Source organism: Panulirus ornatus, chromosome 41 (genome assembly GCF_036320965.1).
Source record: "Panulirus ornatus isolate Po-2019 chromosome 41, ASM3632096v1, whole genome shotgun sequence".
NCBI lineage: Eukaryota > Metazoa > Arthropoda > Malacostraca > Decapoda > Palinuridae > Panulirus > Panulirus ornatus.
The window spans coordinates 2,890,186-2,906,560 of record NC_092264.1 but is presented as its reverse complement, the minus strand read 5'-3'; the positions used below and the strand labels follow the sequence as shown (position 1 = coordinate 2,906,560).

General features: G+C 46.6%; 1 protein-coding gene across 3 annotated transcripts in view; it reads right to left on the bottom strand.

The window, feature by feature from the left end:
• LOC139761617 (uncharacterized) overlaps positions 1-16,375 on the bottom strand; it is a 152,861-nt gene that overhangs the window by 58,085 nt on the left and 78,401 nt on the right. For 2 of the 3 annotated variants that reach the window (XM_071685876.1, XM_071685877.1), the window contains exon 4: positions 4,110-4,217. The exons of the other annotated variant lie outside the window; for it this stretch is intronic. In XM_071685876.1, coding sequence (XP_071541977.1) covers positions 4,110-4,217 — 108 coding nt within the window. The remainder of the gene's footprint in view (positions 1-4,109; positions 4,218-16,375) is intronic. 3 annotated transcript variants of the gene reach the window in all.

The following is a 16,375-nucleotide window of genomic DNA, read 5'->3' as shown; positions in this document are numbered from 1 at the left end:
CACTCTGTGCCTGTCAACACCCAGCCCACTCTGTGCCTGTCAACACTCACCCCACTCTGTGCCTGTCAACACCCAGCCCACTCTGTGCCTGTCAACACTCACCCCACTCTGTGCCTGTCAACACCCAGCCCACTCTGTGCCTGTCAACACTCACCCCACTCTGTGCCTGTCAACACCCAGCCCACTCTGTGCCTGTCAACACTCACCCCACTCTGTGCCTGTCAACACTCACCCCACTCTGTGCCTGTCAACACTCACCCCACTCTGTGCCTGTCAACACCCAGCCCACTCTGTGCCTGTCAACACCCAGCCCACTCTGTGCCTGTCAACACTCACCCCACTCTGTGCCTGTCAACACTCACCCCACTCTGTGCCTGTCAACACTCACCCCACTCTGTGCCTGTCAACACTCACCCCACTCTGTGCCTGTCAACACTCACCCCACTCTGTGCCTGTCAACACCCAGCCCACTCTGTGCCTGTCAACACTCACCCCACTCTGTGCCTGTCAACACTCACCCCACTCTGTGCCTGTCAACACTCACCCCACTCTGTGCCTGTCAACACCCAGCCCACTCTGTGCCTGTCAACACTCACCCCACTCTGTGCCTGTCAACACTCACCCCACTCTGTGCCTGTCAACACTCACCCCACTCTGTGCCTGTCAACACCCAGCCCACTCTGTGCCTGTCAACACCCAGCCCACTCTGTGCCTGTCAACACTCACCCCACTCTGTGCCTGTCAACACCCAGCCCACTCTGTGCCTGTCAACACCCAGCCCACTCTGTGCCTGTCAACACCCAGCCCACTCTGTGCCTGTCAACACTCACCCCACTCTGTGCCTGTCAACACCCAGCCCACTCTGTGCCTGTCAACACCCAGCCCACTCTGTGCCTGTCAACACCCAGCCCACTCTGTGCCTGTCAACACCCAGCCCACTCTGTGCCTGTCAACACTCACCCCACTCTGTGCCTGTCAACACTCACCCCACTCTGTGCCTGTCAACACTCACCCCACTCTGTGCCTGTCAACACTCACCCCACTCTGTGCCTGTCAACACTCACCCCACTCTGTGCCTGTCAACACCCAGCCCACTCTGTGCCTGTCAACACCCAGCCCACTCTGTGCCTGTCAACACTCACCCCACTCTGTGCCTGTCAACACTCACCCCACTCTGTGCCTGTCAACACCCAGCCCACTCTGTGCGGACTGGTCGAGTCACTTCATCATATGAATTAGCGTCGAAAACGATCTCGAGACGGCAAAGAGGATGAGAGGCATCCTCACCATCCCTACGCACGTCCACACTTTGGTACCATCCGCTATATAATTACGGGTCTCGCCCACTGATTCTGTGAGGTTGTCGTCCACTACGGCAAGCAGGCAATCTTGCAACATTTTCCCGTCCGTGTTAAGACTATAATACTCGGCTTCGGACCAATCAGACTCAGGTTTAGGGAGCTGCACGCAACGGTGTGCACCAACAAGAGTGGGACAGCTTAGGATAACGTACGTCCTTCAATGGAAACGTAAACATACAAACATCGAAAAACCTGGACTTAATTTACAAATGACACGAGCGAGCAGCCTAACTGAACCACCAACACGCGACCTGAAGCTTAAACCAACTGTCTGTACTGATGTCCTTCAACATCCGGTAGTAAACACAAGCACAGATCCACTAACTCTGGCCCGGAATACAAAGGAGCTTGCACTGTAGCGAGTTCATAAACAGGAGCCATACCCCAACAGGCAGTGAAGTCATGGTTGTGGAGCACACGGAAGCAGAAGCAACTGCTGCTGTGTCCTTGACTTGAAACAAAGCTGTGGTGACCACTTGTGGAGGATCTGCGAAGACGCAACCCACAGGACACACTTCCTCCGCTCCCCAAGCCCTGGGGAACAACTCCCTCGAGCACCCATGATAAGCAGAGTGGCAACAACCTCTTCCATGACAATAACCGAATTTGCAACCCTGCTGGGTCCTCCTTAACTCCCACAATTATGCTAAACTTATTAATAAACAAAACTACAAACCCTGCAGATGTCAACAAGCTGGTATTTTTAGGCTACAGACATAAAAGCTCACGGCTCCGACTCCATGATGAACATGATGAATTCTCTCATCCTGATGATAAAAAAAAGATTATACAAAGAATTAAGTGAACCACTTCTTCCCTTCACACCTTCTTACTGGAAAATACCTAACTTAGGGATAAACGAAGACAAAGTCTTCAAACGAAAACTAACAATTTCAAAACCAGGAAACTAAGGATCATAACCATCCCATCTTGTAGTCCAGAGTATATCAGTGATATCACACCCCTCAGCTTCAGACGCACCTTCACCTGGAACCACTCACTCTCCTCTCTTCCTACTCGCACACAGGCCTGACTCTTGATAAGAAGGTGGTGCGGTATACCGCCAAGCGGCAGTGCAGAATCAAGAGGTCACTATTTACAGGAAGAGCCTTACCGCATGACCTCATCTGCCAATGGAACGGACACACTCCCCGTGTTCTCACATGTGGTCATAACTTCGCATGGCACAGCGAGCGAACTCCCAAACCCTTCATGAACGAGGTTGTGACCCTTGAGAATAACGGTACATCTCATGAGCACGACGGTACAACCCGTAACCTGTACAAGGTCAGGTCATCGTATCCAAGGGTTGTGTACCGTCGAGCTCAAGGGAGGTGGGGGGGGGGGGGTCACGCCATCACGAACGAGTCGTCAAATGACAATAATCTCAACGAGGCATCCAACGTCTTGGTCGTACCTCTTCACAACGACCGGTTCAACCGTGGCGTTCACGACCCCAGAGACACGACGCAGGAGCCTTTTGTACGGCACGGACCGGGCCTTGGTCCAGCCTTATCTTCATCCAATCCTTAAGACCAGTCTTAAAAATAGACGAGGGAGACGGTCAGCAGGGCGCCAGGGCACCTGCCGCACGTCAAATGATAGGGCCCAAGTAGGCGAGCGAGATTCGCTCCTGGCATACTGCATGTTGACCAGGAGACGTGTGTAACACCCAAGATTAGATGCATGTGATACACATGTGGTCCTGGACACGGTGGTCGTGGTGCCACATCTGTGGCCTACGACAGGTCAGGGTGCTACTACACCTGTAGCCAAGAACAGATGTGTCTCCTACGGTTCAAAATTGGACAAACGTGTCACATGTGATTTATCACTGAACACGTGTAACATCTGTCGATTGCCAAAGGACAAAGGCAACATCAAGGACTCTGGGCAAGAAGAACAGGTGTGTTCTCGCACCTGTATCGTGAGATATGACAGATGGATATGACCCCCAAGGCACTGGTCATATAAGCAGATCAGGAGATATGCTTTCACCAACCTCTCACTACAGGACACATGTACTTCACTGCGGCCACAGAAAGTGTGTCTCATCCGTAGTTCAGGACAGGACACTTCTGCTTCACCTGTCGTCCAAGACCAGACACATGCGCCTTAACCGTATAACTCAAAAGAATACATATGTATCATCCAAGACTCGAGACAGAATACTTGTATCTCAGCTCACGTGCCAAGACAGACACCTGTATCTTACCTGTATGTATCAGTAGAGGACTTGCCTCTCCTCCGTAGGTCAAGGATGGACAATCGTGTCTTCCCCTGTGCCTTGGGGGAAATAATACCTCATTTGCACTATACTTATTTCCTACCTCAGGCAAGGTATGACGTCGTCAGCAGGTATTCCATATCAAGAGGCGAAGAGGGGCATCACAGGGGGCTGCCAAGGACCCCCGCACACCACACCACACCACACCACCACACACCACAGGTGACTAAGACCTACTGAACACAGGTTAGATATCATCTATGGGTTAGTCATGCCCAACATGGGTTAGTATCACACCCTATGGGTTAGGTTAGGTGTTATCTATAGTGACGGGTAGTATCTGCTATTGGTTATCTAATGAGGGTATCTGCCAAGAGGGATGGGCTACAAGACACACACCCACACACACACACCTCTGCTAAAGCCAGGGGAGGAGGGGCGGGTCACACATGAGTGTCATGGCGGACGGCACAACTCTAGCAAGGCGTGAGTGGTGAGGGAGGGGATTGCTACGTGTTTACCTCAGTCTCGCGAGCCAGGCGCGCTGCGATCCGCTCCCGTACCCGATCTCTGCGGTACCGGGAGCGGGTGCTGTCGTAACCGCTCTCTAACTCCACCCGGATCTTGGGCTGGGGGATAAATACTTGAGTTACAATCGGCTGCCAGTGTGTGCACTACCTGGGCCAACATGGCTCCTCATCTGCTACACTACAGTGATCTTAACTGCATTAAAAAAAACATATGATCATATTTTTTTTCTAGGCATTGATGTGGTGGTCCGAGTGGCTACCTATGTACCATACGGAGACACTGGCGAGTCCAGGGGTAGGACACCCGGCTCACAGTCACCCCCAGCAACTTCATCCGCCCCTTTGGGTTTTGGTTCGTGATACACAGGGGCTCCAGATAAGCTGAGGGACTGGTGAACCAGCCCACCACAAGACCTGACCAACCAGCACACATCAGTATCAGACCAGAGTTTTATTCCTCAACCTTTGCTCCTCCTCCTCCTCCTCCGTCCTCGTCTGTACACGAGACATACAGTTCTCTGAGCATTGATGCAAAGGTCTTCCTTATCCATAACCTCAAAAAACAAGACATGAGACATTCCAGAGGGTCAAGTAGTGGACTCGTATAATCTAGGGAGTAGGAGGGGGTTTAGGAAGCTTGAAGGTGTAAGTCTGATACGTTTCCAGGGCGTCAGAGAGGCAGGGAGGGGTAATGACTGGCCGGGAAAGAGGAAATCATAAAGTCTCGTGAAGTATTCACCGCAAAAAGGCAGGTCGATGATGGAAGACACAGCATGGTCGCCAGCCAGTATACCAACGCCAAAATGAAACCCATAATAAAGAAAGATATTTTTTATTTCCCTAAAGCTTTTGGTGGGGATTGATGGCGAGTGGGTTTATATTCAAAGGTTTTTCATCGGTTAGATTTATCTCCCAACATCTTGACAAACCAAAGACTATTTGATATCCCACTTGTGGTTGTTAATATATATGTGCATCTGTGGACCAATTTACTGCAGTCAGACAGTACGGTAGCTGTATAAGACACGAGCTGCTGATCAGGATCTAATTCTTTACGTTTCGACTCGGAAGAATATATTCTCCTGGGGAAAACAACTGTCGTAAAGTTGGTTATCAAATACTGATGAACAGCTCGTGTCCTCACCGATACAGTGCAACCAGTACGTCATACTGATCTGATTTGCGCCGGTGTCCCAGGCATATTTATCATGCACCCCATGCTCATCATGAGAGCAAAAGGATCATAGGGAGTCACAAAGGGTCTTACTCAGACCCTACTGGGTTGATATTCCGTCAGAATGAACAACATTCCTATCACTGCTGTCACTCGCCAGAACCAAGAGGCACATCCCGACACAGAGCCTCTCCCTACTATACACATTATCTACTAATCAAACTTCTGTCTATCGGCTAGCATGCCTCTTGATCACTATAATACCTGGTAACCTCAGCACAAAAAATTACCACTGTATACGAAGGCTTATGAGGGCAAACCAGACGCCTCAGCGCGAGTGTCACTAACAGACAAACCTCCATGGCTTCACTGAGTCACGTAATCTGGACTCACACGATAACACGACATTGAATAGCAGCCTAAGATAACCTGACTATCACTGCTCCCACAACACCACAGCATAACCCCACCTACTTTCACCCTCCTCCCTCTCTACCACTATCGGCTGTGCCTATCAGGTGTGTGTGTGTGTGAGTGTGTGTGTGTGTGTGTGTGTGTGTGTGTGTGTGTGTGTGTGTGTGTGTGTGTGTGTGTGTGTGTGCTGCATAGGTAATTATTACCTCTTCCCTAACAACATACAAGTCGCAACCACTACCAATCATCATCACCATCCACAACACAGCTAACATAGCCATCAACAACACCAGCACTGAGTGTCCAGTCAGGCAGACCAGCACATCACCTGACACAAGTATGACCCTTAACACAAGCATGGGCCCCTTAAGTCAAAACACCTAACACGATCGTCATATCCGACACGAGTATGACGCCTGACCACCATTTCTCCCTCCTCAACATAAGCACGACACTGACACAAGCCTAGCCCTAAACACACACACACATGTCCCTCGACACAAGCACGGCCCCTGACTCAAGCACAGCCCTTGACACAACACGCCTGGCCCTTAATACATGCACGGCCTCTTGACGTAACCACAGCCCCTGACACATCATCAACAGCACTTTCCACAGGAAATACCACCAGAGAGTAATCAACCATTGCAAATCTTTTCCACTTTAGCTACCGCACTTACCACAGGGAGAGCCGTCACTTAGAGGTCCCCCCCCCCTGATGACGAGAGAGGGGTAGCACCTAGACATGATGGCCAAACAAAAGGGACTAAACAGCCTCTTGATCCTAGACATCGACCCATACATAGCGACTCCCTCACTGTCACGGAGGCCCAACGGGAGCAAGACGGGCCTTAGTGAGCTGAGCTCATTCGAAACGAGGTCAATCGTGGTCTGACGTGACCCATGCTGCTAGCATAGCATGGAACACGTCACGCACACAACAAACCCGCAACACAAACCTACGTCCAGACTGTAGCTTAGATTATAATCAATTATACGTGTTTGCTCGATAACAATACTGATAAACCCACACACACATCAAAATCTATCGTAGCTGTAAACAAAAGCACTTCACTGTATCTGACTCTTGGCAAAATTGCGATAACAACTGTATCGAAAAATCATGAGTTGGACTGTCAACACTAAGGATACAGCAACGTGGGACAGAGGACCACACAATGAAGACAAAGAACTGCTCCCCGTTACGCTGGAGGAGACAGCCACCTTTCTGACTGAAACACTCCAGTGGCATCCATGAATCACGAACTCCTATACCTTCCAGCATCCATCACTGGACACTTTCCTGTCCTTGAGGAACTAGACATCAACTGTAGCTCAAGCTTGATTTCCAAATGACGAATGACACTTGTGCAAATCATACATTATAATTCGAGTGATAATGACTTTCCATGACTGGCTGATGCTGCTGCATCTGATGGAAGCTTTGTAAACTTTGAAAAGAGAGAGGAGAAAAACAAGACGTGTTTATAATGTCATCATAACCTCAGTTCTAAAAAAAAAAAAAAAAAAAAAAAATGATAGTATAAGTGGAACGTAAGTGCTACCGAAAGTTAGCAAGGAGTTCTTAGAACTGGTGGAGCGAGGGGCATGCCTCTGGCCATGGCCAGCACCCAACACCTGGCTTCAAAGGACATCTAAATCTGGTTAAACGATAAAAAGAGACAGAGAACTGAAGTGCCACTGACCTGTGTGCCAGAGAACTCTTAACTACTTGAGAAGGACAGTACGACCTTTAAGCACGACGACACGTCCCTTCAAGCACTCTGGAACACGACGGCATGATCCTTGAACACGACGGTACGACAATTTTAAGCAAAAGGGTACGCCCCTTGGATACGACACTACGACCCTTGGCTTTAATGGACTGGCCTTTGACTTGACCCTTAATGATCATTTCAGAGGTCAGTCCATCGTACTCCCCAGTCCCCATCCGTCCACTTCATCTCCCCCATACAGATCTCCCCAGTCATTACCCATTCACCTGGCCTCCCCCAGTTTCCAACCACTAAATTAATCTCCCCAGTTCCTTACGACCTACCAGGCCTCCCCAGTTCCTAACTACCTACCTAACCTCCCCCGTTGATTAACAACCAACCTGGCCTTCCCAGCTCCCAAACACCTATCTACTCTCTCAAGTTCCTAACTACCAACCTGACCTCCGCAGTTCCTACCCAACTACCTGGCCTTCCTTGTTCCCAACCAACCACAAGATCTCATGCTGCAGACATGCACAAAACCAAGGCCCTGTGGCGGGTCAGTGGTGAGTTACACCAATTCACGAAAGACACCAAGACCATCATTTGCGACTGAACGAAAAAGCCAACTGGCAAACGCTTAAACAACAAACACAAAAAAGACAGAAACTCGAATACAAAGAATACAACACCAACTACAGACATATCCAAGATCTGGGTAGCAACACAAGGCATCAACACAAACAGGGAACACACGTCGTTCTCTCACAGACTCACAGCCCTGAGAAAAAACACACAACTCGCATCCAGCGCTAGAGACAATGAGGAGCATTGCTCCCTTCTCCCCAAAACGAACAACAAAGCATCACCAACACACATACATCAGGTATGTCGGGGGTACATAAATAAGGTACCAGAAAAACGTACCCATCGAACCACACACACACACACACTTCCACAATCCTACACGACACATATCTACAAGCAACTTTCTGTTTCTCCATTTTAACTTGCCCTCAACGCTCATTTCATTCTCATTAAACACCCGATTTAAAAAAGAAAAGAAATCAAATCGAACAATGGGGGAAGATCAACTTGGTACATCTCATAAGACGAATGAAATATAAGACTCTGAGATTTGCCAGCCAGAGTATGATGCTGTTCCCTTCCCTGGGTTGAGGCCAAACTCATCCTCCAATACACAACACAACATCTTTATTGCTAATAATAAGAAACCAAAAATTATCTGTGTCCACTTTTTTTTTCCCTTGCATCTAATGGATGGATTTACTACACATAAACACTGTAAGCTTATGTAATGAGCCAACTCTGTAACAATTTATGTCATAATTTTCTGGTCACTGGGATCAGACAAAGACCTTCTGTGACCTCTGTAATAATCTTTTTGCCTTACAGCTCGTAGGATGAACTTAGGGTGCACAGTAAAACCAGCTGCTGGTAGCGGGGGAGGGGGGAAATGTGTGTGTATATATATATACACATAGACCAAAAAGGCATATGTCAGGGGCACCAGGACCCACACCATGGCCAAGCCTGACGGGGAACGAAAAAACTCAATTAAAATAATTAAGATCAATCAATAACAGTATCTTGAGGAATGGGACCGACTTCTATCCAGAAATAAACATGGTGCGAGTCAGCGAGGAACAGAAAACGGTAAAGGTCTACCAAAAGTCTCGCTGCGGAGGGGGAAGGAAGACTAACTAGCCACCGGACTGGCCATATACAAGTCTGGGGATTATCAAGGCTCGCTCATCGGGACGCGGGGGGGTAAGGCGAGGTGTGCGTGACCCAGATGGAGGGGAAGGCACGCAAGCAGCCCAACCTGCCGGGAGCAGAAGCCCCGTTAATGCCGAGATATTTGGGACGACTACGTTGAATCTTTTCGCCCGTCCCTCTGTCCAGAGGTACTCACACACACACACACACACACACACACACACACACACACACACACACACACACACTCTATCACTGGTTGGCGGGGGACAGACTCCCACAACCTGTATTCTTTGTCTTAGAGACTTGAGCACGGCGTAGGAACGGGTTACAGGGACACCTTTCCCTGCAAAAGGGAGGACTCAAGTAGGCCTATGTCCAATTACAGATGGATAAAGGGAGGCCTAAGTCCCAGCACAGGGGGATACAGACTGGTCCAGCTCCCAGCACAGGGAGATACAGGGAAGCCTACGTCCTAGCACAGGGAGGTAGAGGAGGTAAGAGAGACACAGAGAGGTCTAAACCTAAGGAGCTTTCACCCTGCGAATCAACTCAGTAGCCGAACATCTCTTTCTCGAGCTCCTCTTCCATATCGACACCGTTGGGATCCGTCAGTCTTCATCCTCGTTCAATACTCGGAAGTTGCCCTTCATACGCTGGTGTCCCCTCTCAGGAGAGTCAGGCGTCTCTCAGATTTGAGTCCGGAGTTAAGGGACGACGAGACGTGGTCGACCATCGTGTCTTTCCCTAAACCATCTTCGCCAGATCGTCCGCTACTTATCATAGCACCCGGGAAGCCCCTAGTAGGTAGGGAACTCAAGGAAGGCCACAGGATTAACCCTTATCTGTAGTGTGTGGGTCGAATGGCATACCTATGAGGCAAGGGGATCACTCGGACCATGCCTAGAGGCGGCGCCCAGGAGCGTCAAAGCAGGGATGAGGAGGAGGAGGAGGAGGAGGAGGGTAGGAGGTGAGGGTATCCCCTGGTGAGGATCTAAGACACTATCATCCTTAGGCGGACGTTCCTGCAACCGCATGAGAGGTTAGTGTCAATATGCAGGCCTTTCATCACATGGTTCCCTGGTCTACGACGCGTAGTACTTCTTCAGGAAGGTAGGGATCTTATGGGTACCGTTCCATTGGACTATCAGTAAGAGAAACCTTCATAGACTGCTCCCCTCGCAGCGCTTCAGGAGTGGACAACTAGAGGTATATGCTGAAGAGTGTTGAGGTCTGGGCACGACTCCAAGCCCTCCTTAACGGGATTCTATTCATGCTAACGGCGGGAAAGGTCGTATGAAGGGTGTTCAGTAGATGTTCTCAACACTACCACGACAATTTCAAGCGTAATCTCCCACGTAATTTTTATATATCATCTTTGTACTTATTCACCGTTTATAGTAAAATCATCATCTGTTTTACTATCTACTTACATCATATGTTTTACTTGGATGCGTGGCAAATTATGCATATCTCAACTAACTGTACAACTTTCCAATTTGTACATCCATGGCCTCGTAACTCTTCCAAATTCGCACCAGGTGAGGCCGCCTGGTGGGTGCGTGCAACTCCCCCGTGTCTATCTCTCAATGAACTCAGTCACGACTGGAGTTTGTAAATGTAAACATAGGCCTTTCCCTGGGTCACCCAGTCAGTCCCAGCGAATTCAGTCTGACTAGGAAATCGTGTTCATACATGGTCAATCCACTTTCATCCTTTTTGAACCTTAATAGACCAATAATATCTTTTGAATTATATGTTAAATATATCGTCAGAACCCAGAGGAAACAAATGCCATATTATCATCATCGCTTCACATCCAAGAATAACATTATTCGCGTCTTCTTAGTTATAAGTTTATAAACATTCCTTTCTTTGAAGCATCTGTTATGTCTGCTCTTACCACACTAATCCATGAGTTTCTGTTCCACCACAAACAACCTCGTTAGGATCCAGCGGTCTGTTGTTGTCGTCTGAATTCCTATGTAATCCTCTGTAACAAACTCTTACCATCCACGTCACAAACAACGAACCATTATCATCTAAAAACTTACAAATTCCAAAGAAGTAACGAAGTTCATTACTATTCTTATCAGCTTAAGTACACATAAGTAAAGCAGCCTTGAACAAGAAAGTTTGCTTGGGCTTGTCCTGGTTTAAGACGGTGGACTTAAGTCTCAGGCCTTGAGGAAGACGACTCAAACCCTTGAGGACGACGACTCAAACCCTTGAGGACGACGACTTAAACCTTGAGTACAACATAAACCCTGGAACAGGACAACTTAAACCCTTGAGTATGACAACTTAAACCCTTGAGTTCGACGCCTTAAAAGCCTTAAATTCGACGATTTAAACCTTTGAATAACTAAATAAACATCTGCCTTTCTATTTATCTATCTATCTACGGCAGAAAACCCAATGGCAGCCACTAGTGTCAACAAGGTAACGACAGTCAAGCTTCATTAATTATGTTGTCACTTGTTATGGGTAACACTGGCCTGTTAGAAAAAAAAAAAAAAGTGGAACTAGACTTAAGAGAGCTGAGTCACAAGGAGAGGCTGGCGGCTTTTAAATCTGCCCAACTGAGAACACAGAACGGCGAGGCGTGACCTGATCATAACCCTTTAAAGTTTTTAAAAATATGGATGATGTGGATAGGGCACAGTTCTTCGAGAAATGAAGTGGTAGAGCAAATAGAGGACATGAAATAGGAGGAAAGTTATATATATATATATATATATATATATATATATATATATATATATATATATATATATATATATATATATATATATATATATATATATTATCCCTGGGGATAGGGGATTAAGAATACTTCCCACGTATTCCCTGCGTGTCGTAGAAGGCGACTAAAAGGGGAGGGGGCGGTGGGCTAGAAATCCTCCCCTCTCGTTCCCCCCCCCCCCCCAAAAAAAAAAAGAAGGAACAGAGGGGGCCAGGTGAGGATATTCCAAAAAAGGTCCAGTCCTCTGTTCTTAACGCTACCTCGCTAACGCGGGATATGGCGAATAGTTTAAAAGAATGAAAAAAGATATATATATATATATATATATATATATATATATATATATATATATATATATATATATATATATATATATATATATATATATATAATGAAATACTAGTATAAGAGTGGTGGATGAATGGAACAGAATGACTGAGGACATGGATAAGTGCAGACAGCAGACTTGAATTGGAGAAGCTGTGCAACAGAGAATAATCAAGAGATGTGGCCCCGCGAGTGTAAAAGACCCTCCCCATACTGTAACAACAGGTAATTATAAGGATGATTACAATGGCCTGCTACCAGTAATTGTCTCATAATGGCCTAACACCAATAACCTTCTCACAATGGTCTGCTACCAGTAATTGTCTCATAATGGCCTAACACCAATAACCTTCTCACAATGGCCTGCTACCAGTAATTGTCTCATAATGGCCTAACACCAATAACCTTCTCACAATGGTCTGCTACCAGTAATTGTCTCATAATGGCCTAACACCAATAACCTTCTCACAATGGCCTGCTACCAGTAACACCCCAACAATGACTTGCTACCAGTAACACCCCAACAATGACTTGCTACCAGTAATCCCCCACAATGACTTACTATCAGTAACCCTCCCACAATGGCCTGACACCACTAACCTCCCCACAGTGTCCACCCATCATCCACTGGTTACATTCAGTTCATAAACGAACAGGAAATGTGTAAGCATGAAGGCATGTGGGGGCCGTTGATCTGGGTGGGTAGAACTTTAAGGTTCTCTTCGTGCTGGGTAGTCACCACGTCACACGTTATACAACGCCCGTAATGGACCCCCGGCCCACCTTACGTAACACACACGTAATTCGGTCTGTAATACCATCATCCCCCCCATCCCCCACCCCTCCCATTCCCCCTCCTTTTGGGGAAGTATCCTCGCTTTTCGTTAAGACTTTGCGTCGGGTCCGAAATACCTTCAGTACGACGACGCCGCAGCCACCGCTTGAGTACGATAGTACGTAGACGCTTGGAGGGGTCTCTCTCTCTCTCTCTCTCTCTCTCTCTCTCTCTCTCTCTCTCTCTCTCTCTCTCTCTCGTGTCACATGGTCGTGCCCAAGGGTTGTGCCGTCGTACTTACAGGTCCGTAAGTAACGTCATGCTCGCTGGGTATAAGCGAACTCGCAAACAGACTCGTAACTAGATCCAGGGCACAATATACTTAACCCTCCTTGGCACAGCCCTCAGCCCCCCTGCTTAATGGGTCAGTCGCTACTCTGCCAAATTCTCGTGACGTCTTTACTTGCATCTGTGCTCACTACCTAGAGCTGTGCCGCACAGACACACATAAAGACAGACAGACAGACAGACAGACAGACAGACAGACACACACACACACACACACACACACATACACATGCATATATGACCCTCCAGAATGTGGTAGTTAACCTAACCCCCAACCAATTTAATGGGCCGGTGTTCGAATCTTGGGCAGGGCAGTCATACTGCTCACATTCAGCCCTAGCTGTTCATCCTCCCCTTTAGAGCCGGTCTATAAATGGGTGCCTGACGTAAGCTTAGGTGTGTATAATATGTACGTATATGCATAAGGTTAAAATATATGTAGATACAAAGGTATGAAACAGGGTAACACGAGTGTAAACATCCCTGTAACGTACATACAGTGATCACACACACACACACACACACACACACACACACACACACACACACGTCAGTTGCTCTGATACATGGCTGATGCAACTCAGCTCGAGCAAATGTAAAGAGAATGGGATACAGTGAAAGAAGACCTCGATATAGACATTATACAGCAGGAACTAAGCTACAGGGATTTGTAAGAAGATGGGCTTGGAAATCGACATTGGCCACAGTCCCACCTTCGGAACACTGTAAATAAAACTGTCAACAGGTCAATATTAGCATCGCTATTAACTAAAAGAATAAGAAAAGGTTCAGCTATCAATCCAAGGCATATATATCTGGACAAAACTGCTATGTGCTTCTCAAGTTTGGGTACCGCACAAAGAACTAATAAAGAGGGTACAAAGGAGAGCAGCGAAGAGCTAGGTTACAAAGAGAGCTCAAGGACCATGAATTCTGTTCATCATGAAGAAGAGAAGAGTAAGGGGTGACTTGATCATATCTCACAAGTTTTTAAACAAGTCTGTTGATGTATATAAAAAAAAAGGGGGGGGGGGATCGAGAGGCCCATAAAATGAAAAGAAGATACAGAAAAGTTAAATAAGACGTTAAACAGTAATTAGACAGACAAAGAGCAGTACAAATTTTGAATAAGCCATATGATGGGACTAAATTTTTGACTGAATACAAGAGTTGTAAAGAGAGAAGAGAAAGTTTGGGGCGCCAACCAGTGTAGTACTCCCTTCCCGTACTGTGCAAGTAGGTAACCACACACACACACACACACACACACACACACACACACAGCCTGAATGGGCGGAGGATTTTTTTGCTACAACATGAAAGGATGTGGCCAATTCTGTACGATATTTGGAGGTCTTTTTTTTTTTTTACAATCATACACTTGATCTATCCTATCCTAACCAATCCTGACCTAGTTACCTAACCTTCCCTTATCTAACCTAAATCATCCCATCAAATCTATCCTCTTATAACTTTTCGAAGTCGCAAAACTAGAACACACATCCTCTTATAACTTTACGAAGTCGCAAAACTAGAACACTCCGTCCTCGTAAGCGTACGTTCTTCACACGCGTCGGGAGAACGATACAGAAAATTGACGTTATGTCTCTTTGTAACGGTAACTACGTTATTCTGAAAACGCTTGTCCAGATACTGATTCATGTCTCGAACTTTAACTATTCAGATAATAATAAGCTACGAAAATTATGTGACATTTATATCATAACATGGAAAACGAATGAATGTACATTCTATAACAATACATGCAAGTTCCACACAAATATTCTACGAATAAATCAATCAAATTCTTTGTCAAAATCTATTGTCCAGAAAGATCCATTACGTGTTGGAATAATGACACATTTACCGCTACATTATCTATCTTACATAATAAACCTAATGGCATTGTGGGCAGGAATTTGTGTAATCTATGACCAAGCTCCCTTAATCATTCATTACATAATTTCATTACATAATTTTGAACTCGCTTGGCGTGTGTTGTTTATCAAAAATTCTTTATCATAGTTAGGACCTGACTCACTATGAGATCATCCGCCGATAACGGCAGTACGTCTCACTAGTGTCATGTTAAATCGTGGCTGTGTTCCGTTGCCACAGAATTTTTTTTCCCACTAAAATCCAGGTTCCGTTTCGATATGATAATACAATATGCTACAATAATACAATATGGTGCGTCCTGAGATAGCACAAAATACAATATGCTATCATAATGGTGCGTCCTGAGATAGCACAAGAGGGATATCTGGTAATATTAAAGGGTGGTTTAAACAGTGGGGTACGAGATAACAGCGCTGTTATCAGCTGTTGGAAGGAAGACACCATATGTTTCAAAATAGGGCGCCTACGTAACTCGTAGATAGCAGGACATGTGACACCGATAAGACGAATGGAGGAGAGAAACACGATAACAGTGCTTGAATGAGGATGATAACAAGAAAGACAAGCAACACCACCTTAGACCATAACACTGCCAGGGAACACTAGCAACACTGCCAGGGAACACTAGCAACACTGCCAAGGATCATAACACCTCAAGGGTTGTAACGTCTGCTCCATTGGTCGTGCTGAAGGGTTGTACCGTCGTGCTCAAGGATCATGGCGTCGTGCTCAGGGAGTAAACCGTTGTGTAAAAATAGTCATTTCGCTCCCGGAATTATAACAAATACGGTGAGACGCTCACGAATCCAAAATACAAATAATTCGTTATACTAAGTTAAGAAGTAAATGTTTACACCACTGAAACATAAATGTATAAAGAAATACAACCATGTATACCAGTTCCTAGTTGCTGGTATATTTACACACATATATACCACAAAATAACACAAAGGTTTACAACATCAAGTCCACTAGATACGGGTTTACAGGAGGTGTGTGAACATTGCATGTGGGTAGGGAGGAAGGTATTAGGGTGGGAGACGTGTGGATATGGGAGGGATACTTAGTTGTTCTGGGAGTCATGTATGTATGATATTGGAGCCATGTGAGGGTATGGGA